The 27107-nt window shown below is 54.4% G+C and overlaps 1 protein-coding gene across 6 annotated transcripts; it reads right to left on the bottom strand.

Moving 5' to 3' along the window:
* Window positions 1–1231: 1231 nt before the first annotated feature.
* Window positions 1232–27048, bottom strand: LRSAM1 (leucine rich repeat and sterile alpha motif containing 1). Of its 6 annotated transcripts, XM_079324247.1 has the most exons (26): window positions 26915–26998; window positions 26552–26738; window positions 23454–23636; window positions 21947–22003; window positions 20435–20479; window positions 19936–20013; window positions 19084–19152; window positions 18300–18384; window positions 17381–17502; window positions 15093–15183; window positions 14134–14264; window positions 13492–13521; window positions 12795–12917; window positions 12562–12701; window positions 11977–12021; window positions 10947–11017; window positions 9576–9675; window positions 8813–8900; window positions 8135–8209; window positions 6693–6773; window positions 4803–4898; window positions 4179–4277; window positions 3359–3490; window positions 2889–2970; window positions 2600–2739; window positions 1232–2166 (listed from the first exon to the last, which is right to left on the bottom strand). In XM_079324247.1, exons 2-26 carry the CDS (start codon window positions 26552–26554, stop codon window positions 2041–2043), a joined length of 2292 nt encoding a protein of 763 aa, XP_079180373.1. In that variant the 5' UTR covers window positions 26555–26738; window positions 26915–26998; the 3' UTR covers window positions 1232–2040. The 6 variants fall into 6 exon arrangements, with proteins under 6 accessions (XP_079180373.1, XP_079180375.1, XP_079180374.1 ...); XM_079324249.1 differs by lacking the exon at window positions 26552–26738 and having other exon boundaries at window positions 26915–27048; XM_079324248.1 differs by lacking the exon at window positions 6693–6773.
* Between the last annotated feature and the right edge of the window lie 59 nt (window positions 27049–27107).

Below are 27107 nucleotides of genomic sequence, written 5' to 3'. Positions count from 1 at the left end.
CTCCTATCGCTGCTATCACTGTCCTTTAGGAGAGTTAACCTCGGGGTTCCAGGCACGGACAGGGGAGCCTGTGCTGAGCACAGGGCGGCTGCAGACCCCGACTGCCCGGCACTGCTCGGCTGAGTGGCACCTAAGGGTGCTTTTAAAAATTATTTTACTTTTCCCCGCAATACCAGAAAGCGCCCAGACTCCTGGGTGATGCTCCAGCTGTTCTGTCTGGCCGTGGCTGAGCGGGGTTGGTTGTTTGTCCCTGCAGCTTTGTGGCCCTGGCGATGAAGGGCAGCCCGGCACTGCCCCGCTCCGGGAAGCGCTGCCACCTCCGGACGGGCACTGTCCCCGAGCGGACCTTGCCCTGAGCTCCTGTCACCCATCACCGCCCCAGCACGGCCGGGCTCGCCGGATGGGATGGGGGGCAGAGGGGATGGAGGGGCGGTGGGAATGGAGGGGGCAGTGGGATGAGGGGCAGAGGGGATGGAGGGGATGCTGCAGCAGCGCTGCTGCCGGCCGGGTGTCGGGGCAGCCCTCGGGACTCTCCTCCCTCGCCGGCCAGACCCGCGGGGTCCCCGGTGGTCCCTGACTGCCCCGGGAGGGGCGCGGGGGGGGCTCCTTGGGGGGCTGGATCCACTCTCCCTGGTCCTCACCATCCCTCAGGCCACGGCTTCTGATTCCCTCTGACTCCCTCTGACTCCCCGACCCCAGGGAATGCCGATGGAGGGGGAATGAGGAGGACAGAGGGTGCTCCACGATCCTTCCTTCCCTCATTCGGACACCTCAGGGCTCCCCTCCTCCGTCCCAAGCACCAGCCGCTCCTGGTGCAGCCCCGTGCCCCTCCCTGGAGAGGACCTCCCTGCTTTGACCTACAGCAGCAGCAAAACGTGGAAACAGAGGCTGGAAAAACATCCCCAGGGTGTTTCCAAGGTGCCAGCCCTGGTGCTGTGGCACGTCCACAGGACACTGGTGGCCACACGTGTCCCACAGCGATGCTCTGCACGGGGCAGCTCATGTGAGGCAACCCAAGCGCAGGGTCCAAGGTCTGGACATCCCTGGGGCAGCTCCACAATGAGCAACACCCTGGGAGAAGGCCCAGAGCCCAAATTCTTCTGTCTGACAAGAAGATGATAAGGAGGAGGTGACACTGGGACAGCAGGGCACATGGTGGCCCCAACACTGTTCCACAAGCCCAGCTCTCAGCCATCCCCCCTGCAGAAGAAAACACCAGCAAACACCCCCAGCAGAAACCAGCTGCAGTTTAATGGCTGCTCTTGCTGAAGGCTGGGGTGGGACTGGGCTCGTAGCAGCATTTTTATAGTTCGAGGTCAAGAGGCGAGGGACAGACAGGAACTGTTACTGATCAGTGACAGAGGATCTGAGCTGGGCACCGGCTCCATTGGGATCTGAGCCACACCCCAGTGCACAGAGGCACCCTGGATCTGAGCTGGGCACAGCCCCAGCCCTGCTGTCCAGTGGAAGCAACACTTTCTGCTCCCTCACTGACCTGTGGATGAGGGACCCCACTGGGCTCCACTGGCCAGGGCAGGTCCCTCCAGTCCTGGGGGTGTTGCACTCTCAGCCCCCCAGGAGCAGTAACTGGGGCTGGGAGCTCCTGGCTCTGCCCTGTCTGAGGCTGCAGACCCAGACACGCCCCTGTGGGGCTCCAGAGCAGCAGCCCCAGACCTTTGGCATGACAGAAGAGCAAGGCACTGTCAGCACATGAAGAACAGCACGTCCTGGCCCAATCCTCCCACGGGAAATTCCCCCAGCGCCGGGCAGCACTGCTGGAAGCACTCCCCGTGCCCCTGCTGAGCCAGGGGCCGTTCTGAAAGCAAACACCTCTGCAGAGAGGAGCCACAGCTGCACCCAGCGTGTCACCGCGGGCGGGCAGCAGGAAGGGATTCACTGAAGGAGCCCCAGCTGGGAGGATGCTGAGGCTCCCGGGTGCAGGGCACGGGGAGGGCAGTGCTGCTGTGCGGGTGGGGGCTGCGAACGGGGCCGTGAGCGGCAGGAGCAGCCCGGGAGCGGGGCGGTGCCTCCCGGGCCGGGCTAGGCGCTGTGGAAGATGCGGATGCGCTGCGCGATGTCCTGGCGGCACAGCGGGCACGAGTGCAGCCGCTCGCAGCAGCGCTGGCAGCAGCAGACGTGGCCACAGGGCAGGAAAATCATCTGGGGCTGGGGGAGAGACAAAGAGGGGAGAGGGGGAGTGCTGCTGTCCCTGAACACCGGTCCCAGCACGGGGGAACTGGGATGACCCGGGGTGTCTCAGCGTGGGGGCACAGCCCCGCATCCCGATTTCCTCCTGTCCCCCTGGCTGTGCGGGGCTGTGCCGGGCAGGGACACAGGGATGTGCGATGGGACACAGGGGAGGAAGGGCACGGGGCTGAACCGAGCAGGCAGGGTGGGTGGAGCCCAGCGAGGTCCTGCCCAAGCCGCACAAAGCCCGCTCCATCCCTGTCCTGCGCTTGTCTCCCTCTATCCCCGCTGGGATGCCCAGGCCCGGCCGTGCCCCCCAGCTGGCGGACGAGCGCCCGGCCATTGCCAGGGCCAGCCTGGGGACACAGGCCCGGGGATGTTGGATCCCGCCCCGCTCCGTGCCGGCTCTCACCTCCTGCTCCATGCACACAACGCACTCCGACTTCTTCTCGTCCCACTGCAGCGCCGGGGCCGCGGGGCTCGGGGGCTCCTCCGGGGGAGCGCTGGGCTCTGGGGCCGCAGGGACCTCGCTGTCCTCTGCCCTCCTCAGCTCTGCAACCACAGCAAGGTCTGAGCCCCCTGAGCTCTGCCTGCCCTTCCTGCCTCCCCTCCTCACACCCACGGGCTGTGTGTGACCCGCAGAGCTCCGTGCTCCAGGCTCAGGTACCTTCTGTGAGTGTGGCAGTACAGAACTGGGGTACCTGGGATGGTGGTGGCCACAGCCAGGATCTCCTGAGCCCTCCTGAGGATGGCACGCTGCAGACCAGCCTCTGTCACACCGAGCTGTGGGGCAAGAGGAGGGTGTTGGCCCCAGAGGGACAGCAGGCTGATGTCCCCAAGGGGACACTGAAAACTTCTGAGCATTGCTGGCAAGACATGGCCATACCAAGGAAAGCCCCTCTGCCAGGCACCAGCAATTCCCTGGTGCTATTTCTACTATAGAGAGCATCTGGAGGATGCTGGAAGACAGAGCCAGGCTGTAGCTCACCCTGCAAGTCTCTGGGAGAGCAGAGACTGCCTACAGGGACAGGCAGAGCAGCAAAGCAGTCCTTGATGCAGCAGAGCACCAGCACTTCACCCTGGCAGACCCAGAAGGCACAGCTGGGCTCAGGGCAGGGACAGGACAATCCCTGCTGCTGCTGTCCCCCAGTGTGGCTCTGTTGTCTCATACCTTTTCCAGGTCACTGGCACTCATGGTGCCCAGCATTTCCAGGGATATTCGGTGGTGAGCGAAGACTGGCACGTACTGGTCAGCAGAGAGCTCCAGCAGCAGGGTCACCAGCTGCTGCTCCAAACCCTTCTCCTGCAAAACATGGACTGAGCTCCCAGACTGCACCCCCCAGGCCAGGCAGCAGCAGGGCTGGGGTGTGCTCATCCCTGCCCTGCTCCAGCTGTGCTGCACCCCAAACACACCAAAGCCTGAAAGCCCAACAGCTGGAGCAGCTCTGGTCCCAGGGGTTTTATGGGCACAGTTCATAATGTTGAGGTGTCTGGGAATCATTGGATATCCTGAGCTGGAAAGGACCCAGAAGGACCATTGAGAACAGCCCCTGTCCCTGGCCAGACCCCCCAACAATCCCAGCCTGTCCATCCCTGGTGTCCAAACGCTCCTGGAGCTCTGGCAGCCTCGGGGCCGTGCCCATTCCCTGGGGAGCCTGGGCAGTGCCAGCACCTCTGGGGGAGGGAAGAGCCTTGCCCTGAGTCCAGCCTGAGCCTGGGCAGTGCCAGCACCTCTGGGGGAGGGAAGAGCCTTGCCCTGAGCTCCAGCCTGAGCCTGCCCTGCCCCAGCTCTAGCTGTTCCCTAGTTCCTGTCCCTGTCCCAGAGCAGAGATCAGAGCTGCCCCTCGGGAGGAACTGCAGCCCCCAGTGAGCTCCTCTCACACATGGAAAAATCCCTTTGGCAATCCATTAGGATTGATCTGTGTGAGGGGTTTGTGCCCTGCTCCCAGCCTTAGCAGAGCCCACAGTGGGAGCAGGAACAGCAGCAGCACCTGGAGCTTCAGGGAGAGGGGCTTGTGGTTCAGCAGGCGCTGGTACTGGATCAGCCAGTAGTTCTCCTGTTTGGTCTCACTCTTTGCCTCCATTTCCAGCTGAAAAACAAACAAACACACTCATTCATTCAGCACCTGAGAGAAGGTGGTCAGGGGGGTTCAGAGATGGGTGTGCAGGAGGGAACCCCCAGCTGGGCTGTGCAGGGCCCAGCCAGAGCACTGTGACTGGGGCAAACAGGCATTTCTGGCTCCTGCAGGCTGGCCCCACTTTGACCCTGCTCACACCCAGTCCAGGGCTGTGCATCCCCCTCCTCCCCCTGCCCCAGACCCTGTGGCCTGGTCTCCTGAGGTTCAGGAGAGGCTGAAGATCTTCAGGACTGTAAGAGCACAGCTCCCATCCCTGGTGCTCATCCTGCTGACCACTCCCTTCCCAGCAGGGTCACAGTTGGTGATGATGGTGCCCCATGCTGCACCAGGCTGAGCTGCTGTGCCCCCCAGATTTATGTTAGAACTCCTGGGTCTGGACACAGCTCTGCTCTTCTCCCCTTCACTGAGCCATGGACTCTCCCTGCAGCCAACCCAAATGCTTCCTCATCCACAGCACTTCATCAGGGGCTTCATTACCAGGATTTGTTGCAGTTCTTCCTCCCTTTGCTTCTTCTCCTTGAGCAGCTGCTGCAGGAGGCAGCTGAGTGCCCGGCGCTGCTCCGTGACCAGCTCCTGCAACAGGAGAGCTCTGGCAGCCACATCCCCACCCTGCTGCCCCTGTGCCCTTCCCAGCAGAGCCCCTGCCACACCCACACAGTCCCTGTGCCCCACAGCTCAGATCCTCTCCTAGCAGGGCAGAACCAAGCTGAACCCACTTCTTTCAGCACTGCACTGCCACTCTGAGCAGCCCCAGCTCACCCTGGCTGCAGCAGCTCCTCCTCACTCCATCAGTTCAGCCAAAAGCATCCATGGTGCCCCTTCCTTAGAATCATGGAAATCTTGGACTAGTTTGGGTTGGAAGAGACCTTAAAGCTCATCTCATTCCACCCCCTGCCATGGGCACAGGCACCTTCCTGCATCCCAGGGTGCTCCAAGCCCTGCCCAGCTGAGGAGAGACCACCTGAAAGTAGGTGTGGAATCCTGCAGGTAAACAGGACAGGTGAGGTCCCCATGCCTTTGGGATGATTCCTTTCTCTGGGGTCTCACCCCAGGCACCCTAGGGCAAGGCCAGGCATCCCTGCAGCCATTCCTTGGCAGTGGAGAGTTAAGTGGCTCAGGAATGTCCCACCATGTGGCACCTCTGCAGCTTCACTCCCAGCTCAGCCATGTCTGAGCAGAGCCCAGTGGGCATCAGCCACAGCACTTCAACACCCATGGACAGAGGGACAAGGATTCTGTTACACCCTCAGGTTTGGAGAAACCTTCACTGACCACAGAATCCCAGACTGGTTTGGTTGGAAGAGACCTTAAAATCCATCTTGTTCCACCCCTTTCCACTGTCCCAGGGTGCTCCACGGGCTGTCCAGCCTGGGCTCAGCACCTGGGCCCTGCACAGGGACAAAGCCCCAGGTTAACAGCTGCCTCTCCCAGGCCACCCCCACCTGCAGAGCTGCCCTGGCAGAGGCAGGAAGCATCAGGACCTCCATGGATCAGAGAGGGACAACTGATGTAGGGACAACTGCTGTCAGGGGGAGCTGCTCCAGCCCAGCAGGGACCCTTTGGGCACCACAGCACCAAGGGCAGGGGGATCCAGAGGGATTCAGCTGTTCAGGCCTGGTTCCCCAGCTCCTGGTGCTGAAGCTGCAGGTGGTACCTGGGCACCTGCACTGCCCTGCAGCTCCTGTGCTCACAGAGCCACACCTGCTCTGCCCTCACAAACTCACAGCCTCTGCCCTCCAACACCACAGAGCAGCTGTGTGAGTCCAGGCAGCACAACCCAAACCTTACTCCTGAAGGATCCCAGACAGGGCTGGGAGGCACTGCTGCCTGGAGCCAGCACTCACCACTGCTCTGTGACAGCCTTGGGTGTTTGTCACTGATTTTGGGCTGACTAAACAGGTGACCTGACCTGGCACATGGCACACAGAAGAAAACAACTGACGCAAAAGCATCATAAAACAAAATTTAAACCAAAGTTGCTTAAGCTAAACCTGGTATTCCTCAATGTGTGACTGCTGATGATGTCAAAACCAAAACACAACACAATGTAAGAGGACATGCAATGCACAGCAGGCAGGTGTTTTTGGGACAGCAAACAACTGGAATGCAAAATCCTTCCCCACCCAGCAGACCTGGAACTGCCCATCCCTATCAGGACTCCTCTGTCTCTCTGCTGAGAATGCCTGGGGATGTTTAGGAGAAGCAGTGATGTCCCACATTGCCAGGACACAGAGAGGTTGGTGTGTCCTGTGCAGAAGGACCTTCTGACTAAGCATAAAACCACCTGGGAAGTGCCAGGAGCAAGGGAAGCAAATGGAGCAATCCCAGAGCAGAGAGGGTGGGGGGCAGCCCCAGAGCCCCACGTACCTGCAGTGTCTCTGTGTCCAGTTCTTGCCTCTTTAGCTCCAGCTGTGTCAGCTGCAATAACTCTGTTTCTATTAATTTAATCTAAACAGAAGATGAAACATTTTTTACTGACATTTAAAACGACTTTAATTTATGCTCTTTTAAAATGAAGTCTGAGTGGCAAGGGCAGCACTGCAGAGCACTCAGAGGTTGAGGGGATTGCTGTGGGGGTGCTGTGCCCTTTGGTGATGTGTGTGCTGAGGGTCTCTTTTCTTTTACCTGAGTTCTGTCCCAACCCTTCAACTGCCTCTCTACTCTGAACACCTTTTGTTCATGTCTGGAAGCTCACTGCAATCAAACCTTTTGCAGCCACTCTGGAAAGTGGAGCCAAGGCCCTTCCAGCAGCACAGCTCAAACCTCAGACTCTTGGGACAGTGCCCTGGTTTCCAGGTGCTCCAGCAATCCCAGAACAGCACCTGCTCTTTCAGGTGGCCAACTGAGACACAGAGAGGTGAAGTGAGTTGCCCAAGGTCCCACAGCAAAGCCAAGATGAAAGCCCAGGCCATCCCTCTGCCCCTGACCATGCTGGTCCTGCAGCAGGGGTGGGAGGGATCCCAAGGGTGAAAGGTCCAGCCTTGGCATCAAGGAACAAATTCCCTTTGCTCATAGAGCAAGAGGGAGCAAAATGCAGGACCCAGATGGTGAACTCAGGCAATGATGGAGAGGCTTCCAACAGAAATTGGTCATTGGGGCACTCAAAATATCCAAACCCTCAAGTTTATCCATCAAATCCTGACCTGAGACTTCTCTGCTGTGTCAGATCAGGAGAGGGAAGATTCTGGAGCACTGTGTCAGAAACCAGCAACCCTCCTTCCTTCATCCACCACTGCTGCCTTCCCACCTTCCTGCATCATCCCCTCCTATTTTTCCATCATCCTGCATCATCCACCACTACCTTCTCCACCAAATCTTGCTCTTCCCCCTGACTACATCACTGCATCTTCTGCAGAATGGAGCTCAGAAAGGCAGGCTGAGAATGGGAAAGAAAAGATGAACTTATGGCTCAAGGTGTAGCTGGATGTGCTGGATGGAGATGCAGAAGGATGCTGATGGGCTCATGTGGAAGCAGCAGCCCTGCCAAGTGCACAGCCTGAAAGAAATCAGAGGTGCAACTGCAGAGCACCCCTGGAGCCAGTGCAGGTCTGTCTTCCAGTGCTGAGGTGACTGAAGGAATAGCAATACCACCAGGAATCTAAAAGCTGCTTTGACACTCCCTCCCTCAGAGCTGGGAGACTGGAGTGTGCCCAATACCACCCAACTCTGTTCCAGAGCTCTCAGCAGCACCAGAGCTCTCCATGTTCTCAGACCCTGCTCTGTGCTCACTTTGTTCTTCTTGCCAGGGTCTCATCAAACAGCAGGATGAGCTGAGCAGCTGGTTGCTCTTTCCTCTGTTGCTGACTCACCTGGTTCCTGATCTGCCTGTGCATAAGATCCTTCTTCACCTGGAGAGCTTCAAAGGCAGCTTTCTGCATCTCAATCTAAGGGACAGGCAAAATCCTGCTCAGTGAGGTGGTTGGTGCAGTTGCTGATGGGCTCAGAAGCTGCTGCCTTGCAGGGACTCAGCTACAAGTCTCTGAGTGCTGCCCTGAGCAAGTGTCCTGAAACACAGCTGAGAGCCCAACAGGTAAAGCCCACTCTGGAGACACACAGAGAAATATTAATGTTCTTCAAACATTGATCTGGAATGCTCTGTGTGACCCCAGCTCTCCCTTCCAGCAGCACTGGGCAGCCAGGCTGTGCTGCAGGGCACAGCTGCCCACCACTTGTGAGAACAAACTTTGAAAATGCTTGTCCCAAGTCCCCCAGGAAACCTGCCTCAAAATCCCCTCTTAATCATCATGGCAGTTTTGCTTCCCATGGTCCACACTTCTGTCTTTTCTGAAAAATTGCTAGATAAATAAGATTTTTTTTTTTCAACCACCCAAGTTAGTTTGTCAGAATAGCAGACACTCTCAAAGTTTAGCATGTAGTGTTAAATAAAATCACTTCTGCATGCCCAGCCCAGCCACTGCTGCTCCTGTGACCCACTCTGGATCCTGCTCCCCCTCAATCCCCCACGAGCAGTTTGCTCCTTGGCCTACCTGCTGCAAGATCTGACTGACAGCTTTGTTCTGATCCAGCTGCTGCCAAGCCAGGATTTGCTGGAACTTCTGATCCATCTCAGCTAGGCTGCAAGGAGATGGATGTGCCATGGAGTTAATGTTGGGTCTGGGACTCTGGAGGTGAACCAGAGGAAAAGCAGGATGGGAAGCAGGAGGAGGAATTTCTTACTGAATGGGGGCAGAGCCCTGGCACTGCACAGCTGATGGCCACAAATTTAACACCTCCTTCCCTACAGCCAAATCAAATCTGCACCACAGGCTCCTGTGGACCTGTTGAGCAGGTCACAGGCTCACAAGGCTGTTTTTGGTCAGTGCTAGAGGTTGCCAGATTAAAGTTTGTCATCTTGTTGTAAACACTCAGCCAGGATGCTCTCGGTATGTGCAGCAACACTTATGCACACAGAGCACCCTTGAGGCAAGCTGGGAGGAGAGGGGAGGAGCTCTGAGTTTGGCACTGAAGTGCTTCAAAAACAGAAATATCACTGGTCTAACTCCATCCTCCATATTTAGCAGAATGTATAAGGCAAAACAAACAGTGTACAAAAGTGACAGTTCCCCCAAGGTGTGATTAACATGCAGATTGGGGTCCTTTGAAAGCAGTTCATTTAAGAGACTCTGACAGTTTAATTTGCACTGTCCTGTGCTGTTACAGCTGTCCTGCTGCATTCCAGCAGCTCCAGGGGCTCCTGATGTACTTATGGGAAGAAAGGGATGTAACACCAGCACCCCAGACCCCCTGCACCTGGAGCAGGCCTGGCTGACGAGGTCCTGCCGACGAGACTCGGAGGTGATTTGGAGGAGCTTGTTCTTGTAGGTCTCAGCCAGCATCTGCTGCATGGCAGCTGGGGACAGAGGGACAGAGGGGCTGTCAGTGCCTGCCTGGCCTGGGTGTGCAGAGCAGGACTCACCCACCACTGCTGCTGCAGCCACTGCAACCAACAGTGGCTCCTCTCTCATTGCTCTTGCTTTTCCCATTTCACTGGTTCTAGAGCACACCCATCCACCTGAGAACTGTGGCTCTTTTTTGGGAAAACAGCTGAGAAATCTCCACTCTGCCTGTGCCTGCACCTCTTCAGTGCTCAGAGAAGCCCAGTCACTGCCTACCAGCCCTGAGATCACAGAATCTCTGGGGAAGTAGGAAGGGATCAGCCAGTGCAGCCCCTGTCCCTGGCCAGACCCCCCAACAATCCCAGCCTGTCCATCCCTGGTGTCCAAATGCTCCTGGAGCTCTGGCAGCCTCGGGGCCGTGCCCATTCCCTGGGGAGCCTGGGCAGTGCCAGCAGCTCTGGGGGAGGGAAGAGCCTTGCCCTGAGCTCCAGCCTGAGCCTGCCCTGGCCCAGCTCCAGCCATTCCCTGGCTCCCGTCCCTGTCCCAGAACAGAGAGGAGTTGGGCTCTACCAGTCTCAGAGGGACACCACCTTCTGTTTCCCTGGAGAAACACATCTGGTCATGGTCAGCATGAGCAGAAAAGACTTCCCAGCACCATTCTTGTTCACCAGACATGAATCTGATGGATTAACAGGGAGCTTGGCTTGTGCCCCATGGAGAACAGGCTGGAGCTGCAGGTGGAAGCCTTGGATCAGTGGCACATGGGCAATGCTGCTCCCTGTGCCCATCAGGGCATGTCAGAATGTGTGTGCCAGAGCATCTCCCATGTGGTTGCAACCTATCCAGGGCACCTCCAGAGGAATCAGGTCTTTCATACAATCACAGAATCATTAAAGTTGCAAAAGACCTTTAAAATCATCAAGACCAACCATCACCACCACCACTAAACCTTGAGTGTAACATCCACATGTTTTTTCAACACTTCCAGTGATGGTGACTCCACCACTGTCCTGGGCAGTCTGTGCCAATGCCTAATCACCCTTTCCATGGGAAAAAAATCTAATATCCAACCTAAGCCTTCCCTGGTACAGCTTGAGGCTGTTTCCTCTTGTCCTGTCCCTTGTTCCCTGGGAGCAGAGCCTGATCCCCATCTTTTGTTTCAGGGAGTTGTAGAGAGTGAGAAAGTCCCCCCCAGAGCCTCTTATTCTCCAGGCTGAGCCCCCTCAGCTGCTCCTGGTGCTCCAGACACTTCACCTCATCTCCCCAAAGAGCTGTCTGGACTTACAGGCCACTTCCCTCCTGCGCAGCTGCTCCGTCTCCTCCTGGGTTATTGCCATCAGCTGCTCCATCCTGATCCTGCCAACAAACAACAATTCAGCCTCTCCTTCAAAAGAGCCCCTTCCCTCTCCTCACCCAGCTCAGTCTCAAGGCTGGACAGGTTCACCCTGCTCAGGAAAGCTGGGCTTATCAAAGACACCAAAGCCTCAGCGATTTTTTAGTGAAGAACCTCTAAGTTTTTTGGGTGATAACATAAAATTTGCTCAAAACCACATGGGCAGTGGCTTTAGACAGGGAGAGACAGAACATCAACACAACATGCACATGCTCTTCCCAAACAGTGCCAGGCCCTTCCTTGGCTTTGCTTTCTGCTGAGGATGAGCCCAAGTGAGCAGTGTCACTGCAGGCAGCAGCCTGGCCTCCCTCCCCACCACCCCTGTCCTGTTCCAGAACATTCTCCCCAACATTTACCAGGTCAGGAGCTGGTGTGGGTGGGGAACAATCTGGCAAACAACTGGATGATGTTCACCCAGTTTACTGGGCCACAGCACAGCTGGCTGAAGGGAGGGAGCAGCCCATAGGCAGAGCAGAGCTCTGTCACTTTTGGGACAGTCACTTTTGGTGGCAGAGTGAGTTAAGAGTGTTGGCTGAATGGCAGATTTGCTTCCCACCTACTCCTCCCAGCCTGGAGACATTGCTGGAACAGCTTCAGAACTGCCTTGCTTGCCAGCAGATGGAGGATCTGTCGGTCCTTGATACTGGAATACAGAGTTATGTTCCCAAACTCATTATTTAGGACTATTCAGAGATGAAAAAGAGGTAAAATCACCCTGTCACTGGGTGTGCCAGACTGGGTAGGACCAGGCACACTGAGTCCAGTGTCCTGCCTCCAACAGAGACCAAAGGCAGCTGCAGGTATGAGACAAACCTCAGCTGACTTAGGGTGGATTCACACTGGTGACTCTGAAAGGAAGCTCCCAGCCCTCTTCCCAGCTTCTTACCCCTTTCCCAGACAAGTTTGTTTCAAAGAGACTCACCTCTCATTCTCCAAGGACTTTAAAATGTCTGAACTTCGTTTTTGCCTTAAAATAAAAAGATAAAACAAAAGGTTTTCATCAAGCTGAGTAGAACATCATGATCCCCCAGGGGGCAGAATCACAGAGTCACAGAATATTCTGACTCAAAAGGAACCCACAAGGATCATTCAACTCCAGGCCCTACACAGGACAACCCCAACAATCCTCCCATGTGCCTGAGAGAAAACAAGCTTGCTGTCATGCACAGCAGAGCTGCTTTCAGTAGGCTGGGCACCTTCCTTTAGCACCAGCTCACATGGAGACCCAGCAGACACAGGCAGGGGCACCTTAACACTTCAAATTTGCACCTTCCACAAGGAATTCTAATTTCTTCCATAGCACTGCAAAATCCCAACACCACATATCTATGAAACAGCTCTTTTAAGATGCAAATTCCATGTGCTTTGAATGGATCTTTGGCAGTCCAGACCTAAGGCAACTCCTCCAGTCATCAATCCTGACCAGGGCTGAAACACTCAGGGGTGAAATGAACCGCCCAAAACAAACATGACCAAAAAAATCAGAGCAAGACTCCTGGAACCCCACCTCTGATTGTCCTCCAGCAGCTTCTGGATCCTAGTGGCAGTGCCCTGCTCTGTGTCCTTCAGCTGCTGCAGCAGCTTCAGCCTCTCCTCCTCCATATAGCGCTGGTGCTTCGACAGACCCTGCTCCAGCCTCTGCTGCTCCTGCCCAGAGCAGGGAGAGCAGGAGAAGGTGGTGGGCTTGGGGAAGGCAGTGGTGCCCTGGAAGGCCCTGCCCAGCACACCCAGCACACCCACCTCTCTCACTGTCTGCAGGATCTCATCCTTGTGGCTGCTGAGCTGCTGCACCAGCAGGGCCTGCTCTCTCTGCCCCAGGTGCAGGCGTCGCTCAAACTCCAGCTTCTCCTGTGTTTTCCTTTCCTGAGAGGAGGAAGAAGAATGATGTCAGGAATCTCCTTCACCAGCAAGAACATACTCTGGGAAAAAGGTAAAGCAAGAAACAGTAGTCCCTTGCAGAGAAGGCAAGGCAAATGGCAAACAGGAGGTTTGTCTAGGGGAGGGGAATGTTCTCTCCTTGGAAACCCAAAAACTGTGAAGCAGAGGCTGCTGCTCTTTTCATAATCTCCAAACTCTTTCATGTCCTGAAGCTGAATTCCTTGGGCATTGACTGACACCAAACCAGCCAATATAAACACATGGAGGGAAGTCCAAAATGCAGGTTGGGTTCAGTTCCACACAGCACAGGACTCCCTTGTGTGCTGGAAGCAGCCAGCTCTGAGCAGCTTGAGCCAAAGGCAAAGGAACTGTATGGCAGGAGCTTCTGGTTATTTCAAAGTGAGCCTTGCACAGGGGAAGAGACAGATCAGGGAAACAAAAGGAACAAACTAGAAGTGCAGCCAGGAGAGGGGAGAAAGAAACAAAATAAAAAGATGGAAAACAAAACCAGAAGCAGACCCATGCTGCAGACAAAGAAGTTGCAGGAGTTGATCCTTACCTTCCTCTTCTCATAATCCAAGAATTTGTTCTGAAAAATAAGCAATATCAGCAGACATTTATTTCCAGAAGTACTTTTTTTGTAGATATTATTAGTCCATAGCACAATCTCCCCATACTGAGTGAAGACATCAACCAAAGGCACAGGAACACAGGCCCAAAGTCCAGTCACTCAGGCTTCTCCAGGGGCAAAGGCACTGACTCTGCACTTGCCAAAGAGCACAGGAAATAGCACAGTTACCACAACTACTGGCCCAGCCTCCCCTTTCCCAGGAACACTGAACAAGTCTAGCACAAGGGAGCACAAGGCTCTTCTGCAGTTTGCTGTCCCCTCAAAAACAGACATCACACACTGCACATTCCATGTGCCACTGCTAGCTCTGTCCCTTGGCTCCATCATTGCTTTCAAGGATGGAGACAGTTCCTTGGGATGTGTCTTCCAGAAGCCAGAGTGGTGAAACCAGCTCCAGCTCAGCAAGGAGATGAGCCACCCTTGCACACACTGTGCCTGGCTGCTCCCTTGATCCCAAAAGACACAACCCATGGAGGGGAAGGTGATGAGGGATGATGTACCAAGTGCTGGGGGATGCTTTGGTGGAGCACAGACACAAATCCCAAACCCTCTGGTGCAGGGGAGGCTCACCTGCCACTTGCTCTCCTCCTCCAGGTACTTCTCCACTGTCCTGTCCACCCCATCCACTGAAGTTCCTCCTCCATCACTCTCCAGTGTGGGGAGCAGGTATTGGGAGGGAGGGTAGTAAGCAATTCCACACTCTGCAAGGCAGCAGACACAAAATAAGAACATTTGGGGCTCAAAGACCTCCTTGGCACCATGGCTGAGAGCTGGCTGCTGTGTGGGACTGCTTCCAGCTGTGCTCCCTCTGCCCACACACCAGGAAGTGCCTGGCAGGGCTCCAGCTGAAGCAGGAGGGACAAGGAGCTCTGGGAGGAGGTGAGGCCATCTCATCCCCACCAGGACAAGGATCTGCTCAGACACAAACACATCCTGCACACAGCTGCAGGCTTGGTGACTTCTGCAGGGCTGCAGATGTAACTGCCCAGAACAAAGTAAGTTCTGATTATGCCTTGTAAGGCACTGCATAAAACCTCCACAAGGCTCCCTGTCTGCACTAAACACAGTGTCTACAAACTTACAGTAAATTTCCTTTGTCATTTGAGTTTACATCTGTTTCCATCATTCTTGTAACAACCTGCAGGGCCCAGGTTATTCCTCAGAGAAAATGAGGGCAGCAGGGACCTTGAGTGACTCCTCAAGTGACTCTTGAGTGACTCTCTCCTTGTCCCAAGGCAGTGACAAAGTGGACAATGTCTAATTCTCCCACAGGAGAAAATGCAAATACCCATGAAAAATGCACTGACTTCTCATAGTCACTGAGACAGCCTGACCCAGCCACTCTGGTTTTTAACAAAACACTCCACACTTGAGTGTGGCTGGGCTCAGGGAAGGACTGTTGTGCTGTTTGCCCACAAAGACAGGTAACCAGGTGTGCAGGGCACCAACCACCACCCCCAGCAGAGCCCACACAGTGTCTGTCCTTCAGAAATGCATCTCTGGGCACAGCCCAGGTGCTCCTGGCTTACCCTTGCAGAGGAACTGCTGGATGGCCTCTGTACCCTCACTGCAGATCTCAGGGGGTGGGTAGGTCATGGCACAGGCATCCAGGGTCAGTGTCTCCAAAAGAGAACACACAGAGCTCCAGGTTATTCTGAGTCCAGCTGCAGTTCTCCTTGCAGCTCCCCAAAACCTTACTTAATGTTACCCTAAATCCTGACATAAATGTGATCCCTGCTGGGTGTCTGGGACCTTTCAGAGGTGACTCCACTGTCCCTTTTTTGGAAGCTTCTGAGCTGACCCCTCATTGGAACATTCCCCTCATGCAGGCACTGGTACTTCATGTTTAAGTACCAGAGGTCAGAGCACTTCTCAGCTGCAGACATTCCCTACTCCACATCAGGAGTTCCCTTCAGCATGGACATAGGGGTGATACAAGAGCATGGAGAGAAGTCCCATAAAGAATGAGGGCAAGAGCCACTTGTTATATCCTACTGTGGCCACCAAAAGGACCTAATGTTGCCTTTTGTAGAGAAGGGCATGGCAGGAAGGCCCAGAAAGGAACCCCTTTACCAAGCACAGGGGGAAAAGCTGCACAGATGGCTTAAATCTCACTGTCCTCATGAGAAGTGAAACAAAATGCTGAGTGAGACAGGGGAGCATTTATTCACACCTTCCTGCTGATGTCTGAGCCAGCTGTTGCCTCACACTTGCACCATTTAGCACTGACAAGGTGGGCAGCCAGAAGGCAACATAGCAACATATCCATAAAAATCCAGCAGCTTTTGCTATTCTGAACATGCACTTCAGAGATCCATAAACCCATGGAAGTTGACAACAAGCTGGGGATCTGCCAGGGTGATAGAGGCACAGTTTGTGCTCAGAGACAGCCCTGGCAGGCAGGTAACATCCATGGTTTCACTCTCTGGGGATTGCTTTTGTCATGATTAGATGGTAAAAATTATCAGAAAAAAGCAGAGCAGGCAGACAAAAGTTATTTTATGTGAACAGCCCTGTTAAAACCCTCTGCAGTGCATCCTGCCCAGACCCTAACCACTCCCCCTGTGGGCTGGATTTATTCCCAGCTGAGGAAAGCAGGAAGCAGCTGGGAAGGGCAGCCCAGGGCAGTACCTGCAGGGTGTGGGGCAGTTCTGCAGGGTGTGGATGTGGGGCAGTTCCTGCAGGGTGTGGGGCAGTTCCTGCAGGGTGGGGGCAGTCCCTGCAGGGTGTGGGCAGTTCTGCAGGGTGTGGGCAGTACCTGCAGGATGTGGGGCAGTCCCTGCAGGGTGTGGGCAGTTCTGCAGGGTGTGGGCAGTTCTGCAGGGTGTGGGGCAGTACCTGCAGGGTGTGGGGCAGTTCTGCAGGGTGTGGGGCAGTTCTGCAGGGTGTGGGGCAGTACCTGCAGGGTGTGGGCAGTACCTGCAGGGTGTGGGCAGTTCTGCAGGGTGTGGGCAGTACCTGCAGGGTGTGGGGCAGTTCTGCAGGGTGTGGGGCAGTTCTGCAGGGTGTGGGCAGTTCTGCAGGGAGTGGGCAGTACCTGCAGGGTGTGGGGCAGTTCTGCAGGGTGTGGGGCAGTTCTGCAGGGTGTGGGCAGTACCTGCAGGGTGTGGGCAGTTCTGCAGGGTGTGGGCAGTACCTGCAGGGTGTGGGGCAGTTCTGCAGGGTGTGGGGCAGTTCTGCAGGGTGTGGGCAGTTCTGCAGGGAGTGGGCAGTACCTGCAGGGTGTGGGGCAGTTCTGCAGGGTGTGGGGCAGTACCTGCAGGGTGTGGGGCAGTTCTGCAGGGTGTGGGGCAGTTCTGCAGGGTGTGGGGCAGTTCTGCAGGGTGTGGGCAGTACCTGCAGGGTGTGGGGCAGTTCTGCAGGGTGTGGGCAGTACCTGCAGGGTGTGGGCAGTTCTGCAGGGTGTGGGGCAGTTCTGCAGGGTGTGGGCAGTACCTGCAGGGTGTGGGGCAGTACCTGCAGGGTGTGGGCAGTACCTGCAGGGTGTGGGGCAGTTCTGCAGGGTGTGGGGCAGTTCTGCAGGGTGTGGGCAGTACCTGCAGGGTGTGGGGCAGTTCTGCAGGGTGTGGGCAGTACCTGCAGGGTGTGGGGCAGTACCTGCAGGGTGTGGGGCAGTACCTGCAGGGTGTGGGGCAGTTCTGCAGGGTGTGGGGCAGTTCTGCAGGGTGTGGGGCAGTTCTGCAGGGTGTGGGCAGTTCTGCAGGGTGTGGGGCAGTCCCTGCAGGGTGTGGGGCAGTTCTGCAGGGTGTGGGCAGTTCTGCAGGGTGTGGGGCAGTTCTGCAGGGTGTGGGGCAGTTCTGCAGGGTGTGGGCAGTACCTGCAGGGTGTGGATGTGGGCCAGCAGCCGGGGCAGCTCGTGCAGCTGGTTCCCACTGACATCCAGAGCCCGCAGGCTCCGCAGCCCGCTCACAGTCCCGGGCAGCTCCCTCAGCTTGTTCCCTACACAGACAGAGAAGCCAGTTAAAACCAGGGAACCTTCCCAAGACAGGAGGCAGCAAGCTCATCTGCTCCAGCACCAACCCAGAACCACACCTACAGCTCATTTGCACAGGGCTGCCCCAGGCCACACAGGGACTCAAAGGATGTCACTGCCCACCAGGGCCAATTTGGGATCCAAATCTCTTTCTTGGCTGAGGTCACTGCTGCAGGCTGCACCTGTGCTCCTTACCAGGAGAATACTTGTACCATGGAATGCTCTTCCCTTGGTCCAAGTCCTGGGGATGGGAGGAAGGGGACTGAATGTGAATTGCACACCCTGGGCTCAGACAGACAGGCAATGACCTGAGCTGCCCTTCCAAGTTCCTCACCCTCCACTGCCTTCCCTGTTCCACCAACAGCTCCACGTAACTAAATCTCCTTTTTCTCCCAGATTTATGGCACTGCAGAGCTGGAAAATACCCAGAAGTCTGGAGAAGAGGTGTGACCTTTGTGCTTGGGCTGTGCAAACCTGGTGGGGATACACAGGCTCACAGGACCAGCTCTGGCTCTTGGGGGACCCAACTGTAATTTGGTTTATCTGGCTGAGTGCCCTGCTTGCTTTACTGGAGGGCTTGAGGCTGACACATTTTCTGCTTAGATCATTTCTCCTGCTTGCCAACTATTTGAATTCAAACCTTCCTTGTTGTGCTCTTCCTCAGCATTCAGAGTGTAAACCATGTGGTGCTTGCCTTGGTTGAAAGGAATAATAAATGACCAGATAATAAATGTGCTTTGCCCAGAGCAATCCCATTCCATACCTTTCACATTGAGGATCTGGAGCTGGGCAAGGTCTCCTATAGATTGTGGAAGGCTTTTTAAAAGATTCCTTTCAAGGTTTAGGACCTAAGGTATTAACAGAAAAGATGTTCAAAATACTCATCCAAGTCTCATGTCTTCTACACATCTGCGCCCTGGGACTTTCAGGCCAGAAGTACAACTTGAAATTGGTTGTAGATTACATTTTCAGGGTTAAAAAAAGTGTTTTCCACTAACCCTGGATAAAGGGCATGCCAAGCTACCAGGGGCAGTGAGAATCCTGCTCACCACCAGCATCTGGTGCTGGATCCACATGCAGGAACTGGGAATTGGAGTGTCCAGGGCAGCCCTCCCCAGTTCCAGCTCCCACCTAAAGCTGCCCCCTGAGCAGGAGACCCTGAATGTGCCCTTAGACACTACTCTGGGTTCTCAATATAACCACACCAGGGAGAACAGCAAAACATGAATGCTTGGGGAGATCACCAGCACTCTGCTTGCTCAGAGCATCTGCCTGGCCATGGGAGCCACCTGGGTTGCACTGAGCTGGGAGAACATGACCAAGCCTGGCTTTTCCTGCTCCTCTCCTGCTCCATTCCTCCTTTTTTCTTGCTCTCCCTCTAACCAGCCAGTTCAACAGCAACACTCAGGGTGGTGTGATACATCTGACAAAATGGCACCATCACAGAATTTGTGATTAATTATAAACCAAACAGCAGTAACCCATATCCCTGCTGTCCCCAAACAAGCACTGTACAGACACCTGGGATGTAGCTGCAAATCTTTTACCTGAAGAGCTGTCAGCTGACCAATATCAGCAGGAAGTGAAGCCAGCTGGTTGTCATGCAGGTCCAGAACCTGGAAAAGCAGATAATGTCACCAAACAAGGCTGAGAACAAAAGTAATTAATTATCTCACAGTGAAAATTACTTTGCTTCCAATGGGACTTTGAAAAGCAGCTCAAGTTTTCCAGGGGACACAGGTACTTAATTCTTAGAGGTCTTTTGGAAATTCAGGCATCAGTGACAAACAAGAGGCAAGGGTGGCAGTGACACTGAGGGAGAGCAGTCCTACAAGACTGGAGGAGCCAACTGGATGAATCATCCCCTTGGAATCAGGCTGGCAAAAGGAATTTCTGCAGGATCAAATGAGCTGAACTGCTCCAACAGCAGTGCAGGGAGAGGGCAGGACTAGACCTGGAGCCCTCCCTCCCTCCATGTCGAGCTGCTGAAATGACTTTGCCTCCTGGGGAATCCCAGCATGATGGTAACCCAGCCCTGTCACACCCATCACCACTTTCCTTCCCATTCCAGTGACCCTCCAGAGCAGGGGAGAAATGGACCTACCCCATAACACACCCAGCTCTGACCACCACCACCAGCAAGGCTGCTGAGGGGGAAACTGTGGGATTCTGAAGGGGATAAATGAATCCTGGGACTGATGGTGATGTTACACAGACCACTCAGTGACTGCTGTGTGCCAGCCTGGGAGCTGAACCCAGAAAAGGCAGGTGTCACACCTTGGTACTGACTCCTGGCAAAGCCAGTCAGCCAGAAGGGATTTACTTGGGCTGGTGTGTTTTAATGCAGCTCAAATCCAAGGAAAATTGGCTGCAGTTGAACTGTTAAGAATCCAAATTACCTTCACAGTTATGAGACTCAGGAGGCTGCAGGACTTTGGAACTAAAGATGTCAGATTATTTGTATGAATAATCAGCATCTGGAGAGGAAAAACCCCATGGACATATAAACACAAGAGACACCAGAACAAGCTGGAGATTGAATTGGGAAGGCTTTACAAGAGCTCAATATCTTATTTACTATCACATAAAACATTAAAGTAGGAAATGGATTGTCAGAGAAGGTCAAAGATTTTACATGAGATCTAAAGCAGGTCCTAATTCCTCACATGAGAAATACCCTTAGATGGGCTAGAACAACCACCTGGCAGTTAACTTCAGAAAACACAGACAGGATTGATCTGACTCAAACTGCTCTCTATGTAGTATTACAAAGGTGGACAAACTCCTTACAAGCAAATTCCTTCACCATAAAACAACCACACACAGTCATTTCAAACACCAAAATAATAGTTAAGCTTATTTATAGAATAATTTAATCATTTCTGATTACAACATTACCTTTTTTTGCAAGACCTTGCAAGTTGCAAAGGCCCCATAAGGAACCTGAAAAACAATTCAAAAACAGCCATGTCAGACTTTTCTTTTAAGCAGTTCTACACTGTCCACATGTAAAGTGTGAACAGCTCGACTGAAAATAAAAGTGATGCTTAAAATTACTGGCCCCTGATTTTGGCCCTTTACTTCCCAGGGAGCTTCCATTTAAACAGCTTTCAGTGGCTCTCTTTGACACAACAGTGTCACAGAGCAGGCTGAGGCTTAGGCAGGACTTCAAGCTTTGTGTGATTTACCATTCATTGTGCAGATGAGTTCAGGCAAAGGTTCAGTTCAGTCATCACAGAAATGCATTCTGTGGTATGGCAACCTCCAACCACACTGCAGTGTGCTGAGAGAGAAAGGGGAGCACCAGGCAGGACAGAGTGGCTTTGATGTGCCAGAGAGGGACAGGCAGAACAGGAGATGCCAGTTCAGCCCCTGCCAGGCACAGCTGGGCACTGTGACCTTCCCTGCAGCAGCTGCCAGATTCCTGCCCATGGTTAATTGTAAAACCAAACTGATGTCTCCCTTCACTTATTGAAACAACAATGAAAATGAAACAGCAAGACAGTTTTATGGTCCAAAAGGAGCTGCTGGGCATCCCAGATCATCTGTGGCTCTAAGTGGAGCTGGCTGGGTGGATACTCTGTCTGCCACCCTGCCACACCCAGGCCCTCCCACACAGCCTGCAAACCCACACGCAGCCTGCTGCTGGCTCCTGAGCTGGGAACAAAACATCCCCAAGTCTCAGCAAAGCCATTTCACACTGCACAGCAGGCAGCTCTCCTCTCCAGCACAGTGTCAAATCTCCCCACCTTCCTTGGCAAGGGCATCCTGTATTCAGGACCAACAGTGTAGAAGCATGAGACAAGGAATAAAATTAAAATTAAGATAGAAATGGGAGAAATAGTTTCTGCCTGAGGCTGGCCTGGCTGCCAGCAGAAGAAGCTGTGTCTGGGAGCCTGGCACTCTGTCACTGCCTACCCACACACCAGCAGACAGATTGTTCTTCATTTAGGTGGTTGCCATAAAAGAAGCCAAGCTGGGAGTGAGATTTCCATCCTTAACCAGCAACTTGGAAGCAGAAGTGGGATTTTCACAGGAAAACAACCATGGGTGGCAGACTGTGTAGCTCTAAGATAAGAAATACTCAGCCTTTGGCAAGCCAATTCCCTCAGGACCAGCAAAATTAAGCCATAAAGTCCCAAACTAGGGTCATGGTGGAGGGTATGAGACCACTCTGCCCTTCTAAAGGACTCAATGGTTTTGAAGTATCAGACAGGACAGGCAAACTCCCACCAAAAGGGAAGAAGCCCCCAGCTGAAAGCCAGAGATCAGGAGATAGAGAAAAAGGTGGACCAGCAATAATTTCTGTCTCAAAGCTCACATGCATGAGGGTAAATCTGACAGTTGGTACCAAGAAGCAGACAGAGAATCAGAGCTGTGAGTGAAGAATGGAAGTTGTAGAGGACATACCTCTGAGAGCTCACATCTGGATATGTCAAGGGTGTCATCAGCACCAGCTTCTTTTGCCTGGAGAGGGAAGAACCACATCCAGAGAATCAGACCATGTAGAAATACAGCACCTCTTGCTGCACCTTGCCCAGAGGGGTTGTGGACCCCCCATCCCTGGCAGTGCCCAAGGCCAGGTTGGACAGGGCTTGGAGCACCCCGGGGCAGTGGGAGGTATCCCTGCCCATGGCAGGGGTGGCACTGGATGGACCTTAAGGTCTCTTCCATCCAAACCTGCCTGGGATTCTATTCCAAAGTATTTTCCATGTTCAAATCAAGCCCATCCAATGCAGCTGCTAACACTGATGAACCTGGCCAGACACACCAACCCACGTCCCCAGGTGCCACATGGACACATCTCTGGATCGCTTCTAGGGATGGTGACCCCACCACTGTCCTGGGTAGCCTGTTGCAATGTCTGACAATGCTTTTCAAGAAAATAAAAAGTCCCAATGTCCAGCCTGAGCCTCCCCTGGCCCAGCCTGAGGCTGTTGCCACTCCTCCTGCACCTGCTCCCTGTTCCCAGAGCCTGACCCCCCCCAGCTGTCCCATCCTGTCAGGGAGTTGTGCAGAGCCACAAGGGCTCCCCTGAACCTCCTTTTCTCCAGGCTGAGCCCCCCCAACTCCTCAGCCTCTCCTCATCCCTTCCCCAGGAGATTCCCAGTGCCAGAGCATCCTGGTGAAATCCCAGTCCAGCAGAACAAACAGCAACATCTAACCAGTTAATTCTCGGAGTGACAGGAAGATCAGAATAATGGTAAGGAAAAGAGAGGCACAAGGCAAGGCAGATATGATGGGAAGTCACAGGTTCCCTGGAGGGAAAAGCAAACTGGGGGATCTGTAAGGGCAAAGGGGCATGGAGGAAAAAGAAGAGCTGGGGTCCCACCTGCACACTGGCATGAGGTGGGTGGAGTGGAGGATGCCCCATGGAACCACACAGAGAGGGGTGGCAGTGGCATGAAGGGGATGAGGGGGTGGGAAGGCAAAGGTAGGCAGGGAGGCAGGAACCCCCTGAGGTACATTAGGAAGAAAACCTGCTGTCTTGGTGGGACCAGGAACACAACTGCTGGTCATGGAACATGGTTACTGGTCATGCAGGGGATGTACCAAACCACCTGGAGCCAGGATCAGACATGGAGAAGAGAAGTGCTCACCAGGCACATTTGGCACTAAGGATGACCCTGGCACTACTCACCAGGCACATTTGGCACTCAGGACAGAAATGACCCTGGCAGTGCTCACCAGGCACATTTGGCACTAAGGATGACCCTGGCACTACTCACCAGGCACATTTGGTACTCAGGACAGAAATGACCCTGGCACTACTCACCAGGCACATTTGGCACTCAGGACAGAAATGACCCTGGCACTACTCACCAGGCACATTTGGTACTCAGGACAGAAATGACCCTGGCACTACTCACCAGGCACATTTGGTACTCAGGACAGAAATGACCCTGGCACTACTCACCAGGCACATTTGGTACTCAAGGCGCTTCCGAGCATCTTGGCTGGGTTTCTTCTTCCTGGAGAAGAGAGGCATCTTCAGTCCTGACTGTGGCTCTGGCCAGGGGCACAGATGGTCAGTGCAGAGAAAGGCTGAGGGATCCTGGGGTCTGAGTTTGCTGGGGAGCCTGGGCTGCAGAACTGGGACCTAATAAGTGGCAGAGAGGAAGGTTAAAAAGGAATAATTGTGTCAGCAATTGTCTTTGCTTAGCTGGATCACACAGGCAGGTTCTAGCACAGGGAAGCACAAACATGAGGCATTCAAGCCCTGCTGTGGTCTGAGAGGTTGGTTGTCTGGGTCAGCCCTGGGACAGGCACAGGGAAAGGCTACTGAGGGATCAGAGAAACGCAGGGTCCACTCCAGGAATTAAAAATCAAAAAGCTGTATCAAGAAATCCAGCACCAGGAATAAAACTCAAACTATTTAAATTAGATTCTGGCACAATAATAAAAAGCTGAGAGCAAGGATTCCAGCTGGTTCAAGTGTAAGGAAGAGACTTTGAACCTGAGAGAGGAAAGGCTGGGTGCAGGAAGATGCAGGTGGCTGAAGGGGAACAGACACCAGGCAGCTCTGGGACAGGGCTCTGACCCAGCAGGGCAGAAAAAGGAGCTGTTGGCAGATTTTGAAGGAAAGGCAGAAAGCTGTGGCTGGAGAAGGAATGGAGAAGCAGCTGGTAATGAGGTGGTACCAGTGGGGATGCTGGGAAAGGATGGGGCCAGTTGAGTCATGAAATCAAGGAGAAAAATGGGGTTTATCTGTGGAGGCATAAGAACAGGGGCACAAATGGGCAATGCAGAAGGAGCCTGAGCTGGGGCTCCCAGAGGGACCTGACACAAGGATCTGCCTGGGAGATGAGAGAAGAGCAAGAAGGCAACAGGGAGTAACTCTAAAATGCTGTTTTTCTATGCAATTTAAAAATCAGCACAGAAGAGTCACTACTTCAGCAGTGGAGCAGTAGCTGGCACAGCCACAGAACACTGAACTCAGAGCTCAGTGCAGCTCAGGTGCTGTACAGAAAATGCTGGTTCTTTGCCAGTTCTGTGTCTGCAAAGTGACCTCAAACTCTCCTGAAGAGCAGGTACCCACAGGGTCCAGCCAGGGATGATCCCTGAGCAGGGGGAGCTCTGCCAAAAACTCCATAAAATCTTTAGAGAGATATATCCTCACTGTCAAAGTAAAATAATTCTATATAATCATCCCTCTTCCTTTCACTGCAGGAACAAGGAGGCAGAGACATCCTGAGTCACTGTCCTGCTGTCACACACTCACTGGGAGAAGCCATGGGCCACAGCAGGAGGTGGCAATAAACTCATCTTCAACAGTTCTGTGGTTTTTTTCCCTGCCATCCCAATTCCTGCCTCTTTAACCAGTTCAGATTATTGAAATACTGCTCAGACACAGCTCCCAGGAGGGCAGGTGAGCCAGAACACAAAGGATTGAGCAAGAAGGGAAGTTGACTGCCAGGGAAATGCAGGGCAGCAATCAAGCACAGCACATCAGAGGCACAAACAAAAGGAGATATTCAAGATGAGAAAGCAGAAGGAAAAGGTGCCTCTAATGAGATATCCTTGAATTGATGACCATGTTCAACTCTGCTGAGCATTTCTGCATCCCCTTGTGTGACCCCACCTTTCCCTACTCCAGCCAGATCCCATTGGTCATGGGGACAGTGGGAAATCATCAATTTTCACCCAAGAAAAGGGATAAAGACATGAAGGCTGAAGGGCAGACAGTGAACAGGAAATAATCACATCAGGTGTCAGAAGATGAAGAATCAGAGATTTGTTAAATGGATTGAACAGCTTTTAAAAGTGGAAATTTGCTTTAGTGATGACACATCAAACTCAGCAGCCAGGAGTGAAAAAGGCCCTTGGCATGTGACCATTACATGATATCATTTTTATTTATTAAATTACTGAAAGAACTGCCTGTAAGTCCTTGGGCCAGCACCCACCCTGCAGGCAGTGAGCACCCACAGACACCAAATCCTGATCCCACTGCAGGCAGTGAGCACCCACAGACACCAAATCCTGATCCCCCTGCAGGCAGTGAGCACCCACAGACACCAAATCCTGATCCCCCTGCAGGCAGTGAGCACCCACAGACACCAAATCCTGATCCCCCTGCAGGCAGTGAGCACCCACAGACACCAAATCCTGATCCCCCTGCAGGCAGTGAGCGCTCACAGACACCAAATCCTGATCCCACTGCAGGCAGTGAGCGCTCACAGACACCAAATCCTGATCCCACTGCAGGCAGTGAGCACCCACAGACACCAAATCCTGATCCCCCTGCAGGCAGTGAGCACCCACAGACACCAAATCCTGATCCCACTGCAGGCAGTGAGCACCCACAGACACCAAATCCTGATCCCCCTGCAGGCAGTGAGCACCCACAGACACCAAATCCTGATCCCCCTGCAGGCAGTGAGCACCCACAGACACCAAATCCTGATCCCTCTGCTCTCTGCAGGAACCAGCTCAGCCTGAGGAGCAGCCCCACACTCGGGTGGGGAAGGGCACAAGAATGTCCTCTGGGTGTTTCCCAGTCTGTGATGACAGCAAAATAAAACCAAACACTTCATTTTACTAACAACTGTAATTAAAAGGCACCAACACAGCTCTGGAAGAAGCCCCTGTTCTCAAAGAAGTCTGGATGCCATAAACCCATCTAGGCACTACAATGAGACAAGGTGAGGGTGTAGAAAGAAGAGATATTTTATTAACTCTGGGAAAACACACTCGGGAGCACAGTGAGGGGGCAGTGAGCCAGGGTGTGGGTCTGCGTGGGCTCCTGAAGATGCTGCCTGGCCCTGGGGGACAGGGGTGTCACCAGACAGCCACAGGCTGCTCTGGCTCTCTCCCAGTCACTGCAGGCACTGGGACAGGCACGGAGGCAGAGGCTGAACTGCAGCTCTGTCCTGCATCGTTCGCTCTCTGTGCTGGAGCTGCCACCCTGCCGCAGCCTGAGCCTGCCCGCGGCCTCTCCTGACAACGCCTGGGACAAATCTCCGCCCGTCTTCACCAGTGCAGCTCTGCCTCTCACGCCTTCCTTGCCCTCACCATCACTATTCTCTTCTTCTTCTCTCTGCGGGTCCCCTCCCAGGGTCACACAGCTTCCAAGCTCCTCCTCTTCTTCACCCTTCCCTCATCCAGAACAGCGCCGCTCTGTGCCCGAGGGCCCAGAACCTCGCAGTGACTCGACCCTGCGGGGATTGTGGCTGGCAGCCCTCGGGCACCGGCCCGACACCTGGGGAGAGCAGTGACAGTGAGCGAGGGCGGCGGGCACCGCGCAGCGCCGGACACCGCCTGCTCCCGAGCCCTCCCGAGGAGCACACCCGAGGCGCGGTGCCCGGCGCCGGCCCGGGGCAACCCAGTGTTCACAGCGGGTCCCACAGCAGGTCCTCCCTCCCCAGCCCCGCTCACCGCTCGGCGCCGCCATCGCTGTCTCAGCGCCGGCTCACGTGATCAGCGCCAGCAGCGAGCGGCGCGCCCAGAGCGCCCCGCCCCAGAGCTCCGCCCGCCGCGCTCCAGCGCCCCCTGGCGGCCGGAGGACCGCCCCGCCGGGACCGGGAACCCGGGATTGGAAAGATCCCGGGAGTGACCGAGTCCAGTCTGT

This window comes from Erithacus rubecula, assembly GCF_903797595.1.
Source record: "Erithacus rubecula genome assembly, chromosome: 21".
NCBI lineage: Eukaryota > Metazoa > Chordata > Aves > Passeriformes > Muscicapidae > Erithacus > Erithacus rubecula.
The sequence above is the reverse complement of the archived record's forward strand: the minus strand, read 5'-3'. Positions and strand labels throughout refer to the sequence as shown.

Coding starts and splice junctions, on each gene's coding strand:
- LRSAM1 (XM_079324247.1), bottom strand. Junction 11,018..11,976: donor AAGTCCTTGGAGAATGAGAG/GTGAGTCTCTTT, acceptor GTTTGTTGGCAG/GATCAGGATGGAGCAGCTGA. Junction 3,491..4,178: donor CCCTCTCCCTGAAGCTCCAG/GTGCTGCTGCTG, acceptor CATGTTTTGCAG/GAGAAGGGTTTGGAGCAGCA.